We start from the raw sequence: 20,072 nt of genomic DNA, 5'->3' as shown, positions 1-20,072 counted from the left end.
AAGATGCCTGAGGAGAGGGACGTGAAGAAAGCTCTGAAGAAGAGCCGTGTCCCTGAGAGAAAGGCTCGCCTCAACAAGGAGCCCAGGCTCTTTCGAAACCTCAAGAAAATGGGGAAGCATTTTGCAGGCTGCCAACAACTGTTTCATGAACCTGTTGATGTGATGCCTATGCCCTCTTTGACACTTAGTTCATGGAGTGAGTAGTAATGGTCATATCCCCTTTCCCCCAGTGTCTCCAGGGGTGGGGAGGAAAGCACTTGGATTACCTTCATTTCAGCTTTGTATTAATTTTACTATTTCTGTGTCTGACCCAACTTTTATATAAGAGTGCTTTTATGAAAGTTGTTCAGGTCTCTTCTGTGGACTTTGAAATATTTATTAACAGCAATTATAAACAGCTATCTGTGTCTATTTAGCCTTTTTGGGTTGGATGTGTTGCTGTGACAGAGCAGGGATGCTGTTAGCTTGCTTGTTGTGTGTTTGCTGAGCATCATTTTCTCATCTGACCTGACGTGTATGTAGCCTTGTCTTGCAATGCTGGTTCTGAAATGGTATTTGAGTGTATGGAAACACTCCTGTATCAGTACTAATGTTCATCAGATACATAATATGAATATAGGCTGCAGAATAATCACAGCATGTTCAGGGAAGATACTTAATTTATATGTTGTAGTAAGCAGGACTAGAGGGCTTACTGCTGCTGGGCAATTAATGCGTTTTGAAGCCTAGCTCTTAAATCTTACATTTGGGAAGCTACTGTTTGCCCTGTAGGTGCCATGGCCACGGGGCAGCCTGCTCAGGGCCAAGAATGTCAGAAACAAGTTCAGTGTCAATGTTGTGGTTTGGGGACTGGCAGGAGCCCACAGCCATGGTGGCTGTTTGGTACAGATTTGGTACAGCTTTTTGCACTGCTTGGGCTGTTGATATGGTTTTGTGGTCTGGGGGTTCTGTTCTGCTCATGGAGCCTGCTCTTGGTGTGCCTGTGCCTTTTCGTTTACCCTACACCAGCCAAACCTGTCTGATGTGGTACCATTAAATATTTCTGGGGTTAAGTAGATTGACCTGTACTAATGTAGCTGGCTTCACCTGCTGCAGAGCCCAGACCAGGATGTGTTAGTGTGGCTTCTGCAAGGTCACCCTGCTGGCTTCAAGGTGGGGTTGACATCACATGGAGGAATGGTGGTGTCTAGTAGCACACTTCTTCCCTTTTCTGTTTCATTAAAAGACAGGATTTTTGTTTGTTCATTTGTTTGTTTGTTTTTACTTCCTTTAGTGGTCAGGATTTTAGACATTATCCCCATGCTTCTTGTTCTTCCTTTTCTTTCCCTCTTCCCATCGGTGAGGTGCAGGTGGCTTGTAGGTGACTTGATTAGGGCTTAGGAATTTGAAGGAATAACAATGAAGGCTTTCAAAGCTTCCAAAGACACTTAAAAGCATGAAGTATTTAAAAACTATGTACACATGGAAATTACTTTACATCTAAAATGCCCCAACCCACCACAGCAGAAATTTATTTTGGACCATGAAAAATCTGTTCTATCTTCCGAGATGACTGAATTGTATTTGGGGAGCTGGGTGACTTCTACATCACAGTTGTGTTTGGGGACAAAAGTTTATGACAAATGTGTGGCATTTTGTTGAAGGGCAAATATGTTCGTAGTGGTAATGATGAAGCAGATCCAACTGCCTGCATAATATGCTTGGTAGAGCTAGACAGGATAGAGTCAAAGCTTGCAATGTAATACGTTGCACTGGTATGTTATCACAGGAGATAACACTGGGAAAGGCCATTTTTTCTCAGTCCAGTTCCTGTGTGAGTAACACCACAAGTTGGACATCTTTGTGGAATTACTTCTCCCCATTTTATTTGGAATTGTACAGTGGTAGGCAGCTGATGAATGGTAAAAATATGGGATGCCCTGCTGATGGTGTATGAGTACCAGGGAGGAGGTTGAGACACCATCCCTGGGTGTGTTTACAGGTCATTTAGATGTGGTATTGGGGGAGGGAGTATGGTTTAGGGGACAACTTTTTAAAATAGGGATCATGGTTGGACTCAATGATCCCAGGGTCTTTTACAACCTGAAAGATTCTATGATTCTACATGCAATAAACTCAGCTTTGTTCTTTTTTCCACAAGGTCCTTACAGTGGTAGATATGCTATGGAACATAAAGCTATGAACATAAACTTTACTTGTTCTTACTCGGGAGAAGTGATCAATGTACTGTTACCAAGGTTGAGAGAATTCAAACTTCTTATAATTGATATAAAACAGTAAATAGGATGTTACCTGGTCATTTGAACTCAGTTTGCTTCTTTGCATTACAAGCACTTAGGCAAGCTTTCATTTTGCAACATACTAATATTTTCAAAGCTTTCGTGTTAATTACACATAATGTCCAGTACCAATAATTCTAATTCATACTAAAAGATGGTCAGTTTAATATACGGGCACCCTTTGTTAATTACAGTTATATTCATGTTATTCTGTATCTTTTTTCTGTTTCAGAGCTAATACTGTATCAACACAGAGAGCAGCAATGGGAGTATGCAGTTTTCTATTGAAAAGTTCTCTCAAGAGCTCATGATTTTTTTCCATCTCTCTTCTTAACATTTCTACTACTCTGCCAACATGGCTCACCACGCGAGGCCTTCCAGATCAGTCAAAAAGGAAGAGTTAGGTAAAAGGAAAACTAACCAGGGCAAAAAGAAATCTAGCCAAGTGAGAAAGAAAACCACAAAGACTTCCACAAAAGCTCTTAGCTCTGGAAAAGGCAAAAAGGCAGCACAAGAAAAAGATGTTAAGAAGAAACAGCAAGAAAAGAAACCAATCATGAGCTCTTCAGGTAGACTTCTCAGGAGCAGTATAACCAGAACCTTGTCTGGAGCATCTTGGGTGACTTTGGAGAAAGCTGACAATATCCTCTTCCATAGCCAGGATTCTTTCAACATCAATGGCTTTACAATGTCTCTCCGTAACCGATCATTCTCCCATAGAGTGTCCCAAACTCCAACAATTGCAAAACCCAGGAAAGCTGCAGCACAAAAAAGGCTAGAAACAAAGGAAAAACTTGAACAAGAAGCCCTGGCAGAAGCAGAAGAAAAAAACATTGAAGCAGGTGAAAGAGTTTTGAAACAAGATCTAGCACAAAATGAGCTGGCTCCTCTGCTTGTAGAAGATGCTCCATGTAGTGTAAGTGAAGAGCCTGCTGCCACATGTGCCAGTCAAGACAAAGAGGTAGAAATACCCAAAACAAATTACTCCCTTCCAAGCAGTCAGGTAACTGACAATACAGAGGCATTAGAGGTGACATACAAACATGAAGACCTGCCCTGTGAGCAGATACCCAGCAATCTCTATACGGATAGTTCAGCTGAAGCATTTGTTGAAGATGCTGCACTTGTGCTTCTGTCTTCTCCTTCTGTCTCCATAATCACCTCTGAATTAAACTCGAAGGTGTGTGCAGAGACTCCCTTCGATATGGTGCCTAACAGTAAAGAACCTGATTCCAGTCCTGTCAATACCTCAGATCTCAGCTCAGCAGTACTGTTAGAAGAGTCGGACCCTCTTGCCAAATCCCACATCGAAGCAGAGTTGGACCTGGTGCTACCTAGTGAAGAACAAGACTCAAATTCTGTACCTGTAGTTACCTCTGAGTTTAACTCACAAGAACATTTATTAGAAGAGGTGAGCTCACTTACGGAGTCCTGCCTGAAGGCAGGCTGGGATTTAGAGTCTGAGAATAAAGATGTTGCTTCAAATCTCAGCTCTGTAGCTGCCACGGAGTCAAATTCACTTTTACATTTTCAAGGTGCAAGCTTGGTTGCAGAATCCCACATGAAACTGGTTGTGGATTTTGTACCCATTCACAAAGAATTTGACTCTATTTTGGATTTGAGCTGCGCAAGAGAGAATTCAGAATCTGACTCAAAAAACATATTTACAGTATGTGAACCAGTTTCCGATACCTCTTTAAACAATATTGAAGTGGAGGACATCGAACAGCTTGTTAAATGTATTGATCCAGAGACATTAATTTTGAATTCAGGTTATGTCCCCACTTTATCTCCAGATTTAGAGAAAAGCACAGTTGATAAAGTCTCTGGTGAAAGCTCTGGACAGTTTTCTGAACGTTTTGTTTTGGAGTTGCCTTCAAGCACAGAAATCTCTGCTCTTGCCTCAGAAAAAGCCATAAATGCAGATTTGCCAGCTGACTCAAGACTGCAGCATAATGATTATTCATCACAGCTGGGGAGAATTGGAGTAAGCTTGAATTGGGTTCAGGACAACGTGAGTGGCAGCACTGAAGCAGTTGAGGCTTCAGGGCCATCCTCTCTTAAAAATCCAGCTGGTGATTACCCTGTTCCATATTCATCTTTGCTCCCTATGCTGGAGAAAAAGAAACGAAGGCGTTGTGGAGTCTGTGAGCCCTGTCTGCGGAAAACGAATTGTGAGGAATGCAGCTGTTGCAGGAAGCGCAAAACTAGTCACAGGATATGTAAAAAGAGAAAATGTGAAGAACTGAAAAAGCCACCACCACCAGTCATGCTGCCTTTTGAGGTAAGCCAGAGAAATTGCAAATGAAGTCACTCCTTTAAGGCTTGAGGTGTGTCTTAAAATTCTTCAAAGGGAAAGGCTGGTCACTGTGCAGTTTTAGAGAGCTTAGGGTTACTGTTGGAGCTAGCAGATTGTACAGCAACTTGCTCTTGTCACCTATAGAGGTGTAAATTAAAGTGAGCTGCAGTTACTCTTGTTTCTGCTGTGTACATGCATAAAATCAGAGGTAAGTATGGCTTTAACTCTGTGTTCCAGATATTGGCCAAAACAGTGAATTAACTGAGGACGTGAAGAGAGGAGAAAGATGTAAGTGCAAAATGTGGGGAGGTGGGGGAAGGAGGGTAGTCTTAGGAGACTGCAAATTATTAGGGAGAGATAATGAGGTAAAATTAAAGTAAAAGAGGTAAAAGGTAAAGGTAAAAAAGCAAAGGAAAGCAGGCTGTTGGTATTTCAGGTGAAATAATTTCCTTCTGATGCCAGATTTGCTGGAAATAAAGTTAAAAACTTCAGGGTCAAGTTGTAGCTGCATTTTCCCTTTCACATCTCTCTGCCTTCCTAATTGTCTATTCTTCTGTTTCTCTCATTTCATTTCTCCTGCCTGTCTCCCTTTGTCTGTTACATCCCCCATGCATACTTTCTTTTTCTGTGTTTCTTACTCATTTTTCTGATCCATCAGCCTCTTATAACCCAGGTCATTACTTTTGGAATAAAGAGGAGGGGAAAAGACAATCTGTATGCCCCTGTGATAACAACACTGACCTTCCGAGATATCAGTTCAAGATCAGGCTTTAAATCAGGTAAGTAGGGAGTTGAACATAATTTCCCACATCCCAACTGAGTTCTCTAACTTCTGAAGTGTAGTGTTAACTTCTGCATCTCCATGTCCTGCTGGAAGCATTCTGCTTTGTATGATCCAATGGCACCTGAGCATTGGAGGTGGAGATGCTGTCTTGGTAATTCAATCACTGGGACATTTGCCTTGGGATGTGGGAAACTGAGGTTCAAGTCTCTGCATCAGCTTGGACTCTAAGTGGAAGCAGTGCACACTGGAAAGAATGCATGGACAAAACCTTTCTCAATGGCAATTTCATTAAAACAACATGTTCTTATAGCAGATAGAAATTCCTGTCAGATGTGGAGATCTCAGCAGACCTCCTGTTTTCACTCCTCTCTGTCCAGTGCTTCCCAGGGTTTGCAGAGAAGCCTGTTCTTTTTCTAAGGTAGACAAATGTTATAATCTGTGTTGGATGGGAAGTGTATTTTAAGCTATGAAATAGTTTTAGCTGGTCTCAGAGTTCATTTAAACTACTCCTAAAAAAAATAAGTTGAGGGGAGGGACATCTAAAATGTGACTTGAGATATATTTTAAATCAATAAACATTCTAGACTGATCCTGACTTTTTACAGCAAAAGAGAAGTGACATTATTTTCTTTTGTGTATTTAGTCAGTGGGACTGAAGAAGCCCATAGGAGAGAATTGGTGGAGTTGAGGTAGGAAGTAGTCTCAAAGCCATGTTTTAAAAAGGGCTTTGGCAGGGTCTGTGAAAGGAAGCACTCCAGCTTTTCCATCAACCTTTGTTTTCCAGGCTAAACACGCTTCTTTTCTTGTTGCTCAGGCTGAACTTCTCCTTCTGGATTAGCTTTGCCCCTTCACCTTTGTCCTCTCTGGGCGCTCCTTTTGGTTCCTTTATGAAAGATTCCTTGTTTTTATTATTTTCTTTGACAGCTTTTTTTTTTGTGTGTGTGTGTGTGTGTGCTTTTATCTTATTAAATTGGTCACGCATTGTATAATGCATTTAGAGCTGCACCAGAGGCCTCCATTTCTCATTAAATTTCATATGAAGTTTTAGAGTACTGTGTGGAGGAAATGAAGTGTTCCTGACATTTAAGAACATGTCAAGTATTTTCTTATAAAGTTGTATTTGAATGAAACCTGCTGCACTTTCAGATACTCCTAGATGCAAGCCTTGCCCTTGCCTCATTTGTAGTAACTGGAAACTGCTCTGAGTAAGAGGAAGAGCAAAGTATTTCTACATTGTGGATGTGTTGTGAGAATTTTTTCAAGGTGTTGAGATATAGAGGGAGGTGTTGGGGGATGAGACAGACAGTATCACTCTGGTCAGCAGCTATCTTTTAGATAAGATTGTAGCACACTGGAAGGGAATTCCATTGTGTTTTCACAAACTAGTAGGACTGTGACTACAACAGCTGAGAATTCTGTGACAATAATATGTTTCAAATGGAGGAGAGCTGGGGAAAAACCAAAACTGTTGGTCTCTGTCCATGGTATAGAAAGTGAATGTACTGATAGAAATGAGGTTGGCTTCAGTGAATTCCTTGTTCAAAAGGGTCAGGCATCTCTCATGTTGGTGGAATGTAAGCATTTTTTGAAGGTGATTCAGTGGGAGAGGGGTATAGGGGATAGACGTGCTCTGCATGAGCAGAGTTTCAGCATTGGTGTATTGCCTTAAAGAGAATTATCCCTTCCCATTCTAACTAATCAATGCAAAAGTCACAACAAAGTCAGTGAGAGCTCTGTACATTAAATGGCCGCAGGATTACAGTGCAGGGGTTGGCAATCCATCCGTACTGTTTAAAAAACAAAAAAGTGCTGTTCTCCCTTAAGAAATTTTGTGGATTTACATTTATAGGGAGTAAGGCCTGGCTGGTAGAAGCTGTGTAAGTAGACTCAAGTGAGTATTCCAACACACATACCCATGTGTGCACAAGGATTTAACTCTCAGAGAGTATCAATTGCATGTTTGGAGCTGGTATGAGTTACCTCACTGTTACGTTCATTAATTCACACATAATCCTCCAGATAAAGATTTGAAAACTAGATTGGACTTGAAAAATATCACTTAAAAATAATAGCCACATAAACCTTCAGTGATATTTCACCTTGCTGAATTTAATTGGTTTTGCAGGAATATGACATCATGAAAGTCTGGATAAAGTGTTGTGGGCTCTAGTTCACAGCCCCTGTGAGTAGCAGTACTGTTTTATGTAATGCTTCTCTTCCTGAGGGACTCATGCTGTAAATTTTTTTTTCTTTACTAAAATTTTTGAAGGAGCAGTCTGGTAAATAAAAAAAGTAAGCAAGCTTTGAAAATAATGAAAAAGGCTTTATATTGCATTACTGTCCAGTGTCCCTCTCAGAATGAATGATGTGGAAATGCTTCATAGTGAAACGGGGGCTTTACGAGTTTACATAACACAAGAGTGTGGTACTTCCACTTTTTTGTCTTGTCTTTCCAAAACTGCTGTTTTCTTAGATAGCAGTTACTGAAAGCTATTTCACAGCTATTTTCTACCAAAAAGCATACATCACTTCAATAAGTGATCTGTTTTGCTACCATTGCATCATCACGTGTTGAGGAAGTCTGGATGTGTTGCAGTGTGGGGTAGGGATTTTGTAGGTTTCAAAACCACCACAAAAATAGTAAAGGTGATCCATCTGTTTTATTTTCTCTGTGGAAAAAGAATTCCTATTTTGCACAAAGAGTAGGTATTGTTGCACCTACTATATAGCAGTACACACTCAGGATGAGAATTGTGCCTTCTAGATGCTTGCAAGCTGACTGTGGTCTGTGATAGTTGTATTTTTTGTGTGCTGGATGGACAGACTGATCTCATCTGGCCCTCAGCTGACCAGTGCGCTCCTGGGTGGAACCATTATCCCTCTACTCTGCCCTGGTGAGACTACATCTGAAATACTGTGTCCAGTTCTGGGTCCCTGAGTTTAAGAAGGACAAGGAACTGCTTGAGAGTCCAGTGCAGAGCCTCCTAAGATGATGAAGGGAGTGGAACATCAGCGTTATGAAGAAAGGCTGAGGGAGCTGAGGCTCTTCAGCTTGGAGGAGAGGAGAATGAGTGGTGACCTCATTAATGTTTATAAATATGGAAAGGGAGAGAGCCAGGAGGATGGTGCCAGGCTCTTCTCAATTATGCCCAAGGACAGGAAGAGAGGCAGCGGATATAAGCTTGAGCATAGGAGGTTACATAAACAGGAGGACAAATTTTTTTACTGTGAGGGTGACAGAGCACTGGCACAGGCTGGAGGCACCCTGGGAGGTTGTGGAGTCTCCTCCTCTGGAGACATTCAAAACCCACCTGGAGGTGTTCCTATGTGACCTCCTGTGGGTGGCCCTGCTCTGGCAGGGAGTTTGGACTTTTGAGATCCTTTCTAACACCCAACTTTCTGTGATTCTGTGATTTCCCCATCCCTGGCCCAGGAGGCTGCCAGGCTGAGTGGTTTCAGTTACCAAGGTGAAGTTGCTAAGTTTTGTAACAATGCCACCATAACTCCTCTTGCCCAAAATACCATAAACATATGGGGCTGCTGTAGAGGTGCTGCAAAACCAGCAGCTGTGGGGAGCCCTCATCTCCAAAGGCTGCTTTCTGCAGAGGCTCTCAGGTTCTTGCCTGGGCAGGGAGCCCTCTGGGGCTGAAAGCATCTGTTAGGGAGAGCTTTTGTTTGTGTTAGGTAAGGGACCACTCATGGTTTAATGGGATCTAGAGGCAACAAACTGAAAAAAGAATTGCATCACTGGTTTTACCAGGGTGTCTTGAGATGTCTTATTTAATAGCTGTAATCTGAGTGAGATGGAAATATTAAAAAACAATAAGGGCCTGCTTGCTTGTGGGTTTTTAATATGCTGCTGGAAACCCAGACATACTTGAAAAGATGCTGCAATTAGAGATGGTTGGGACTTTTCCAGTAAGTGATTCCTCGAATGGAAAAATGCTGATTTAACAGAGAGCTTTCACAGTTACTATCTGCCTCAATGCAACTATTTCAAGGAAAAGCTTCTCAAGGTCCCAAATGAAATTTCTGCTTAAAACTTTAAAAGGGAGAGAGAATTATTAGAAGAGCTTGGTGGTCAGAGCTTTTTGCAGACCAGGCAAGGGCTTGAGCTTTTGGTGCTTTGCATCCCATCTGTGTTCTCTTGAATTTTTGAAAGGTTTGCTCTGCTTTTGGAACACAACCAAATCCAAATGTTGAAATCTCAAAAAATCTTCAAACCAAACCAAACCAAAAACACAACCAACTGAAAAAAAAAATACAAAAAACCAAAACCGACTTCTTTTTTCTAGCCAGACATAGTTATCATCAAGAAATTATTTAAACCAGTCAAATGATTTTAAAATAAGTGCACATTAAGTGCTCCTATTGAATATGCTACTTGAGAGTTTTGTAAGGGGATAGCACATGGGCTGGAGGAGCTTGGTATTGTGTGGCAAAGATGAACAAAACTGTGCACAGATGCGGGGCAGGGAGCTGGAGTGATGCAGCTCCATGGGTGCAATAATTGCAATTGAAGCTTCTGTGATCCTGGGTGTGGACTACAATGCAGCCTAAATTTCAGAGGAACAAATTAGTTTGGAGTCTAACTATTTGCAGAGGATGCATTTTAGAAGTTGCCTCTTCACTGATCCTCATGTTCTCTGGTTCTACAGAGCAAATTTTATTTGAAGAGGTTTCTTGCCTTCCTTGTGTATGAGGACCAATCCTAATGGGAGGGGAAACAGCCTAAGTGACAAAGAAACCTGAAACTGCTGCCTAAGTGCTGTCCAGTGCACACAATGAATTGGGGACTAATTCAGAGTATTGGGTCAGGTTTCTAAGCAAAGAAAAAAAATTCTTAATATTTTTTTCTGGACTGTGAAGCATCTTACACAGCCAAAACTGCAAATATGAATCAGATCACTGAGTGTACATACCTCATTTTTATTACATTTCAAGATCCTTGCAGGCTTCTATTTTAGGAAAACATTACATACATACATACTTTTTTACCTGTTCCTAAATCCTGCTTATTACAGTACTTCATTAATGTCTACATGTTGACCTTATCAATGTCTACAAGTATCTAAAGGGTGTGTGCAAAGAAGACAGAGCCTGACTCTTCTCAGTAGTTTCTAGTGACAGGATGAGAGACAACAGGCACAAGCTGGAACATAGGAAATTCCATCTAAACATAGGAAAAACTTCTTTATTATGAGGGTGACGCAGTCTGCCCAGAGAGGTTGTGGAGTCCCCTTGTCTGGAGATACTAAAATCCACCTGGATGGAGTCCTGTGTAATTGCTCCATCCTGCTTTAGTGGAGAGTTGGAGGAGATGATCTCTAGAGGTCTCTGCCAACTCTAATAAGTAGCATCAGGCAACAAAAATGAGCACCACCTTTCTTTTGAGTCTCACTCTTGCAGAGTGAGTTGTGTCCACATCTGAGCATTTGCACTGCTGAAGTGATCTGCATCAGTAACTGGGCAGGAATTACATTTGTAATTTAGCAGTAGATAAAGAAAACAATTTTAAATTGTAGTCTGTAGCTGCCAAAAAGCGATGTTCTACATAGGCAACTTTTTCAGTAACTGCTTGTGTGACCAGTGGTGTGTTAGATGTGTTGCTTGGTTTCCAGCATTAGCAAGTGCTGCGTTTGGGATTGGCATGAAAACTTATGGCAGAGCTGTGACCCCTCCATCTTCGTGCTGTCCAGATGAATGCTTTAGGCAGGTGGTTATATGGGAAAACAATTTCATTTCGTGTTTATCTGGCAGCCCGTTCACACTGTCACTGGTTTGCAGCAGAATCTTTGCTGGGTGTTGCGGGTGCAGATGTAGACAGAACCTTATCCTGCAGCGGGACCGTGTGGGCTGCACGCAGCAGGCAGGTCCGTGTGAGCCCTCGGGTCTGCTGGGTGCCCCCGGGCAGAGTTTTTAGCGGGTGCTGCTGTGGTGCGGCGGCTCCCGCGTCTCGGTGCGGGCAGGCCCGTGGCTGCGCGCAGCAAGAACGCTGCAGCTTCCTCCGGCTGGGCGGCGATTTCCACTCTTCCCGGGACGAGCCGGGGTGCGAAGGGGAGCGTGGCCAGCGGAGACCCCCGTGGCGGTGGCTGCAGCCCCGCGGGGCCTGGGCTGTGCGTGTGTCTGTGTGTGCGTGTGTCTGTGTGTGCGTGTGTCTGTGTGTGCGTGTGTCTGTGTGTGCGTGTGTGTCCCTGCTGCTGCAGAGGGGATGCGCGCCCACGCCCGACGCTTCACGGACCTGTGTCCGCCTGCGCGCGCACACTTGTACCTCAGCGCGTGCATGGGGCGCGGGCGCGCGGGGGCCGTGTCCTCGCCTGACCCCGCACGCCGCTGCCTCTTGCAGAGCCCAAAAGACACCACGTTCCCCCCCCCTCCTCCCGCAGGGGCCGCTGCCCGGCTCCCCTACCCCCCACCCCAATCCTCCCTCGGACTCCCCGCTCCCGTGCACGCGCCCGCGGCTCCGCGTCCTCCGGCGCGGCGACTCCGGTGCCGCCTCTTGCGCGAGGCCGCTGCGGCGCCCGCACAGGGGACCCTTTGTTTGGGCACGGCCGCCGCGAGGGGTGCGGGGTGGGGGGAGGCGGGAGAGAGTGCGGGACGGGGGCGCGCACTTGCTGCGGGCCGCCGCCGCCCCCCCATTGGCTGGGGCCGGCCCCGCGCGTTCCCGCGGCGGGGGCGCGCGCGGCGCGGAGCGGGACAGGGCTCGCGCCCGAGAGGCCGCCTGTGGGCGGGCGGAGCTGCGGCAGGAAGCAAGATGGCCGCCCGGGGGGCGCCGCTGTGAGGAATGCGGGGCGGCAGCGGGGCCGGCGGCAGGGGGGCGGCGGCCGGGCCTCTCCCCTCGGCCGTCTCCGGTGGCGGGGCGGCGGCGGAGGGGGCCGCGCTGAGCCTCGTCGGCCCGCCAAAGTGCCGCATGTGAAGCATTCTGGGTATTTCAGAAATAATTGCAGTTTGGTAATAAAATCGGAGGTGTCTGCCTTTGTGACCACAACTTATTCTGCAATTTGATGTTTTTTTAGGTTCTAACTGAAAACAAAAGGCCTCAGAGGAGGAAGCAAAGAGTTTTAAAGGTAACCGACGATCGCTTTAATGTTTATCCTCTCCGGTTTTCAGCAACATTTTCTTGTCATATAGGTCAGGAAGCCAAAGGGTTAATTTCTGGGTAGCGGCGCTTTCCAGCTATTCAGGAGATTAGCTAATTTTAACAGCACAGAACATGCTCTTTCCCCCTCCCCCTTTCTCTTCAGCATGTTGTATACATATTTGAATCTCTTTGCACAAGTCTACAGACCAAAAAGTTTGCTTTCCATTGCAGTGAAGATTCACTTTAATTTCCTCTATTCTTAGTTTCATCCTTCAAAGGTAACAGTTGAATGCTCACATTGATTTTATGGTATCTGTAACTTAATGCAAGGAGCCAATGTTAGAATGCAAACCAACTTAGCAAAAGAATAAATTTTTTGTGCCTGTTACTATAACTTTGATTTCCTTTTTTTTTTTTTTTAAAACTTTAGATTACCTCAAATGAAATTTCTATAAACTTCGTAAAACAGCCTTCGGTTTCACGTGGTAATGGGGTTCTTCAGTGTTTTTTAAGATGGTCATCTTTCATGATAACAAAAGATTGGTGTTTCAAATTGAAATGTTTTAGTTCTTATAGCAAAATACAGGCTAACACACTTTTGGCTAGTGCTTTTTACAAAAAACCTAACAGGTAGCATCGGTGTTGCATCTTTAAAATGCTTAAAATAGAAATAAGTCTTATTCTGTTTCAGTCTAGCATGTTGGAGGATGAATGGTGCAAGTAAGATGGATGGTACATGTGAGATGAAGCTAAGGAAAAGAAAAGAACATGTTTAACTTATGTTGTAGAACTATTCTCTTGTACCAACTAAATGTAATATAAGATAGTTTAGTACTATTTTGGTACATTAAAATCATTAACATTTCAGAAGTTTTGGGATGTAGTGTCTTTGGTAGATGTTGAATATATGCAGTGTAAACATTTGAAAACATTAATTTTTTTATCAGTTTTCTGTATTACACATTACAGAAACTTGGTTGAAGGAGTTATAACTTTGTTAGACAAAGTTAAGATCAAGCAAGGAGCAAATAACCTTATTTGACTCTACAAGTATGACCGACCTCAAGGCTGTCTGTCTTCTCATGTGGGAGCAGATGTGCAAACTCGCTGTACCTCCCTGAATGCTCTCAGTAACTGTGTTGGTACAACCCTGGCAAGTGCTTTTTTCCTTTCGTTAAATAAATTAATACATTAGGAAGTAGAGTTTTTCATTATGTCACGGATATGCTTTTAATTACTCGCTTTAATTACTGCCGCTCTAGTACATAGGAATAGTTAAAACTTCAGCATTTGTTCATTGGATGGTGTGGGTGGTTAAGTTGATAATAGCATGCAAAATATGGGCTGTTTGTAAATGAGCTGTTTAGCTCTGTAACATGTAATTGGTATGGCACCTGTTAAACTGTGAAAAATCTTTCTTGGTGATAGGCAGATGTATTGTCTTAGGTGGCTGTCTATAGTAGGGATTTGTAGCAGATCTTGGGATTTTTCTCTTCTGAGTGCATTTTACCACTGCCTTTGATTTTATGTCAGGGCAGGTTTCTATGTAATATGATGCTGTTATTCCTTTCCTTTCCAAAAGCCTGAAGAGTTGTTTTTTTTTTTTTTTTCTCCTTTGCTCTTAACTGGAAAAGGCTTGTCTGTTTTCGTGTTGCATAGGATCATATGTTAGTCATTGGACTTGTGTTTATTCCTGCTTTGACATTTCCTTTGCTGATCTGATTCTGCAGTGTTTTCCTCTTTGGTTTTAGGTACTGTTCTTTGTGTTTTCTAGTATTTGTCTTTGTTTTGTGGTGCTGATGTGTATTTCATAAGAATTTATTCACTTGCGTGCACCAAATGAGGCATGATACCCCTGAAGGCATCTCATGGAATGTTTAGGTTGGTGGAGTTTGCCTTTCTTATTTGGAGGGGAAGAGACAGGTTGGTCATCTTAAGTTTGGTTTCATATCTGTCAGCTGCAGAAAAGCTACATAATTTGCAGACCTCTTTACAAGGGCATTTTTAGAGTTGAGATTCTGGATAGGACTCTCTCTAACCTGGCTTCTGTAACTGGTGGGACTGCTATGTAAAGTGGTATTGTCCTGTCTACTGAATTATAACTTCAGACTTTAATTTAACAATTGGTAGTGACAGAGGATATCTGATCAGTGACACTTTAAACCATTTAACAGACTTTTTTTTTTCTTTGTACTTATTAACTTTCTTACAGAAGGATTTCTGTTACTGCCTTCCAATAATACCTAGAGCTGGTATTTCTCTAATTGTTTTATTGATACACATTTATTTACTTGGAAGGATAATGCTCTTTTTAATTGTGCTTCTTATGACCAACATATTTACAAATTATTCTGTACTGGGTGAAAATAAACAATGATTTCCTCTAGAAAACAGGTTGGACAGAGATAAACATTAAGTCTGAAAGCCATACTACTATTATACTGTACTTTTTGTTTACTATTTGTCATTTTCCACACTTGTGTTTTAGTGCTTTTCTGCTTACTGTAGTAGTCATTGGTAAGGAAATTCTTCTGAGCCATAAATACTGTATGAGCTTCTCTATGTTTATTTTGAAAGAAGATCTGAAATATTCACCACTTCTCTAGCAAGCAAAGGCTCATTGGAGAAAGTCTTTGTGAGTCCATGGTAATGGATACTATGGAAGAAATATACTAATGTTTTTTCTTACCATTTATATGGTATGTTTTCCCTGGTTAAGCAGACAGTTTTTAAATGTTATTCTTAATAATGGAAAGTCTACATAGAAGGGATTCATACTTAAAAATTAATTCACCTGCATGTCAAAAGGCACACTTATACACCTTGCTTCACTGACTATTGCTTTCCTTTTAGACACTTAGCAGTGTTCTCACTCAGTTTGGGTGGTGCAATGCACCTCTCCCAGCAGTGGGGGTGTATTTGCAGTCAGATGTAGGTTTATTAACACAGCTCAGGAGAAGGGAACAGTTGAGCATGGCATCATATTGTCAGGGAAATCAACAGTTACCAAGTATAGATGGTAGTGGCACCAGTAGGGAAACCTCCTACAGAGCAAGGTAAAGCTGATGAAGTACAGGCAGTGGTCTTTCACCTGGGTTCTGTGGGGCCCATTTTGCCATTTGGATGGGTGCAGATTTTTGCTGTTTGTTGATGAAGATTTTAAAACACACACACACAAGGAAAAATAAAAGGGAAGAGACTGTGGGAGAGATCCAGAATAATATATTCAGTGCCAAGTGATTATTATAACTGCATGCACATTCTTTGTTCTCTGGTTCTGTTTGCATGTTAATGCAAAAACATTATAATAGTAATCTTATGTGCCAGAAGAGTGCAAATAATTCCTACTAAACTCTAGAAAATTCATTCAGTTTAAGCCAAACCAAAAACCAGAGATGATTCAGTATCTAGAGCTTTTTGTTTGTTTATAAACATATTAATCAGTAAGGGTTTCATTTCTATTAAAGCTTCAAATATATACCTCAGCAATCTCTTTAATTTTTTTCCTCCAGACATACAATTTGTAGTTTTTCTTACAAAACCAACTAAGATATCAAATTGGATTGGCAGATATGCTGTTGCCCTTTTTACAATGCAGTTCCTTTTTTGCTGCATAAAAAATTTTAAATACACATTTTTGTCAATCTCATACGTGTTAGTAAGAGTTAAGAAAGTAAGTGCTAATGTTTGTGGTAATACTTTGAGTGAGCATGGATTGATTCTGAGCATTTTTTCTAAATCATATTGTATGCTTTTAGTGCACACTATCTGCCAGAATGTTTAGCTGGAAAAAATTACCTTTCATTACTTTTTTTCCACTTTAAAATAAGATATGAGCAAGACAGTGGATGGGATTGCACTGCAGTGGAATTTTACAGAGGAAGACAACAGACTGGTGTAATACAAGTTGGAAAGGATGTTGTCCAGAAAATATTTCCCTTATTCTTTGTGCTTTTTAAAGGGACATTATACCTTGGAACGTATTCCTTCATAAATACCAACTAAAATTTCCTCAAGTAGTGGTTGAAACTGTCTGCCTGTTCCTTATATGCTTTTTTGCTCTCTTTTTTTGATAGAGAGAGCTTACTTCTGGTATGTGAGTGGCCTACATGAATTAGTTAACTTTTTTTTTTTTTTTTTAAAACAGGATAAATAACTTAGCTGTTAGCTTAGTTTAAAAAGCGTTTTTTTAAAGGAAATGGTCTTCTAATTTTCAACTTTTTCAGGTTACCTGTGTCTGTCTAAATGAAGTGAAATTTGTTTTTCTCTTACTAGACTCACTCCACCTCACTTGGTGTGCTCAGGCACAGTTATGGCTATAATTCAGTTGTCTGCTTCCACGTGGAGCCTTTCCAGCGCTTCCGAGTGAGCGCGCTCCCGAAAGTGTGAGCTGCTTGTGTGGGGCAGTTTGTATGGTGCTGCTAAGACTACTCATGTATGTAGACATTTTTTGAGTGGAGTCCTAACAAAGGCAGCCTTTGTAAGTGGCCTGTAAATTATTAATCTCACTCAAGTAATTTTCTAATTGTTAATTTTTCCAGGCAGTTTCTGGAGGAGTTGAAGTCTGTTCTCTGCAGACTTTTTCCTGTGGTGCAGAGCGAGTTGGGATAGGATGCAGAGATGATTTCCTCCCCTTGCTCCCCTGTTTCTGCAGAGCTCTCTCACATCAGGGTTGCTTTTTTTCAGGACCCCCACCCTACTTGCCTAACAGCTTTACTGTACTACTCTTTACCCCCATAGCCCAACCACCCCCCAAATTGTGCAGGGAAGAAAGGGACACTGTCCTTTGAGAGGAGGACAGGGAAGAGGTGGGTTCTCTGTTAACCTTGTAGCAGAGCAGTGGTGAGGATAGCACTTCTCTTCCTCTGGGAATGGTGAGGTAGAAACTGGAAAGTGTTGAGTAAGGCCAGGCTGAACCTTGGGGTTACAGTGGTTTTGGAGGGTTTCTGCACATTTTGATGCACTACTTATTTGTAGATCTTAACTGTGTGTGTGTAATGCTGTGGTGGGTCTACCACTTCTAGTGGATTTAGAGGTGGAGCTTATTAAAAAGGCAGAAAATGTGTTTTTGATCAAAAATGTCATAAAATAATAGTTTGTGGGAAGGAAGGAAAATATATGTGTGTAGGTGAAGGTCAGTTGCCTAAATTGCTACATTGTTTAGGTGTTTTTAACGAAGTTACAACATTACAAAGCAAACACTGGTTTCCTATTCCAGATGTGCTGCTTTGTTGATGTTATTTGTATTCGCTACTGAATTACAAACTTTACTGAATAGTTGCTGTATTTAAGGCAGGCATTGAAATCACTGAGATGGCTTTGCAATTTCCAGAAATTTGTTGTCAGTTTGCTGTTTGTCCATATGTTTCTAGGTAGTAGTATCTAGAAAATGCTTTGAAAAGGGGGGTTCCTTGTTTAGAATCCAGTACCATATTGCTAAGCAACTTTGTTTATTACTTTTAGAAACTGATGTTGGAGAAAAGCAGCAAGAACCCCCTAACTTACTTGAGTGGCAGCAGATTTTTTACTTCTGTGATTTTTTTTTTTCTGCAATACTATACTAAGAGTTTGATATTGAGTATTATTTAGTGTAAGAGAGTTAATTTAGCAGATACTACTGCATACTTTGACATTAGTAGGAAGCTTACCTATGTAGAGGACAAAAGGTTTAATTCCTACTAAAATACCTTCCTAATTATAAATTTTCATTTGAGAAGTAAGAATAATCCATGTATTCTTATAAAGGTGCTTTTAAATATCAAATACATGTAATTTATCCAATTAAAAACAAAACAAAACAAAACAGACACAAAACCAACAACCTCAGGAACTACATACCAGAAACTAAAAATAATCTCTTTTCATTAATTTGTGTAAAATAAGTATGTAAAATACTGTCCTTGTTGTCACGACAGCTTTAATATGAAGCCTTTTAGAATGCTAGGGTTTTTCTAATTGACTGTTTTTTTCACTTCTACTTCACTTCTATTTGAGTTGTTTGTGTTTTGATATTTGATTGTGAATTCCTTCCTAAATTCCCATTTTGTTGGTGGTGTCTGTATTGCATTATAATTAATGCTCTGTAGTAAAATTTGGCTCTGTGTTTAATTTTCCTAAAATAAAGACTTTGCTGAAGTTGTGAATAAGATGACAAAAGTCTGTGTATTTAAAAATGTAAAGCGTTTAGTTTTGTGAAAGATCATCACTGGCTGAATTCTGCTACACAAACACCACTGTTGCACTGCTGCTGCAAGGCAGCATTGCTCTTGTCTAGTATGTGAGTCAAAGTATTCCTGTGAAGAGAAAGTGGAACTTACATACAGGGTAAATTCAGTACATTGTGACTACATTCCTCTGATGTGTCTGTCACTTTCCTATTGCTAAAATGTACCAGTTACTCATTTTAGTCTTGAGGTCCTTCATCAGCTTTAAAACCAGTCTTGAAAATACCCATGACATAGGCATTTAAATCTGAAGATGATTTGTGTGTGACTTGTTGCAGTGTGTATTTGGGACCTGTGCTGGCATTTCAGAGTGAGAATAAAACAGCACACGTGAGAGAGCTGGTTAGCGTTGTATGTCTTTAGATCTGCTCTGAAGAGCAGCTACTGAGGTGTAGCAACTTCTAACCATAGAATTGGTTGTACAACAGATGGCTGGGTACTTAAAATGGGTCCTGATTTAAGGAGCTGAGTATCTTTCTGATTAGATTGTAGCAACCGGAATGTTTTGTTGTTACCCTTGCAGTCTGGGTCTCTAGTGAGCTGAAACTGAAGGAAAATTAATAGCTTGTATTAGTTTGGTTCACAAATGGTAAACCCAGGCAAGATCATTGTGATCACTTGTTCTTGTGCTGAGCAGTGTTGTAAGACTAATTTACTTGGATTAAGTCATGTTTTTAAAATGGCTCAAAGAACTTGAATTTGGAAATTCCCGTGGATGAAAAAGTGCATCACAACACCTAACAAAGTGCTTAAAAGATTCTTTACTTTTGCTCTGTCCTTTTGCAAAATGTGCACCATTGTTCAAAGCCAGACTTCTCTGGCCCTAGCTTAAAGTCATTGAATCTTGTTATACTTTTGTCTCTTAGAACAAGGAGCCTTCTGTTATCAGCTTTCTTTTCCACATAGACTTGGCCACTGTTTGTGGCTTTTCAGTTTTCTTTTTTCTTTGCTAAATTGCAGAGAGTGAGTGAAGAGTAAACTTGAGGCTTTGACTTCAAGATGTTTCAATCCTTTGTCACACTCATGGTCCTCCAAGCCCTCTCCAGCATATCAATGTCTTGCTTGAATTAGATATGCCAGAACTGGACGCTTTATTCCACTAGCAGGTGCAAAAGTGCCACATACAGAAAGGATAGAAAGTAACCCTTATTTTCCCAATTATTTTGTTATTTATGCACCTAAGATGCTCACTAACTCTTTTGGCCATGAAGTTGCTTTAGGAGTTTCTATAGTTACAGCACAGTATAGTATTGACTGTGTTAATGTCCTTCTTAAAGGCATTGCTTTCTAAGGTGGAAACTTGAATTTTGTAAATGTAGTTTGATGTCTTTGTGGCTAGATACACAACTACACCTTTAGCTGAATTGAAATACGTGCTTGTAGCTGGCTTACCAGTTAATTAAAG

At 41.4% G+C, this 20,072-nt stretch overlaps 1 protein-coding gene across 3 annotated transcripts in view; it reads left to right on the top strand.

Annotated features, from left to right (window-relative positions):
• The window catches only part of TET1 (tet methylcytosine dioxygenase 1), a 91,855-nt gene that overhangs the window by 17,261 nt on the left and 54,522 nt on the right, over positions 1 to 20,072 (top strand). For all 3 annotated transcript variants that reach the window (XM_071749053.1, XM_071749054.1, XM_071749056.1), the window contains 2 exons: positions 2,512 to 4,563; positions 12,379 to 12,429. In XM_071749053.1, the coding sequence (XP_071605154.1) occupies positions 2,635 to 4,563; positions 12,379 to 12,429 (1,980 nt within the window). In that variant the 5' untranslated portion in view covers positions 2,512 to 2,634. The remainder of the gene's footprint in view (positions 1 to 2,511; positions 4,564 to 12,378; positions 12,430 to 20,072) is intronic.

The sequence above is a fragment of the Heliangelus exortis genome, chromosome 7 (assembly GCF_036169615.1).
Source record: "Heliangelus exortis chromosome 7, bHelExo1.hap1, whole genome shotgun sequence".
NCBI classification, from domain to species: domain Eukaryota; kingdom Metazoa; phylum Chordata; class Aves; order Apodiformes; family Trochilidae; genus Heliangelus; species Heliangelus exortis.
Note: the sequence above shows the minus strand (reverse complement) of the source record. Positions and strands in the feature narration are given on the sequence as shown.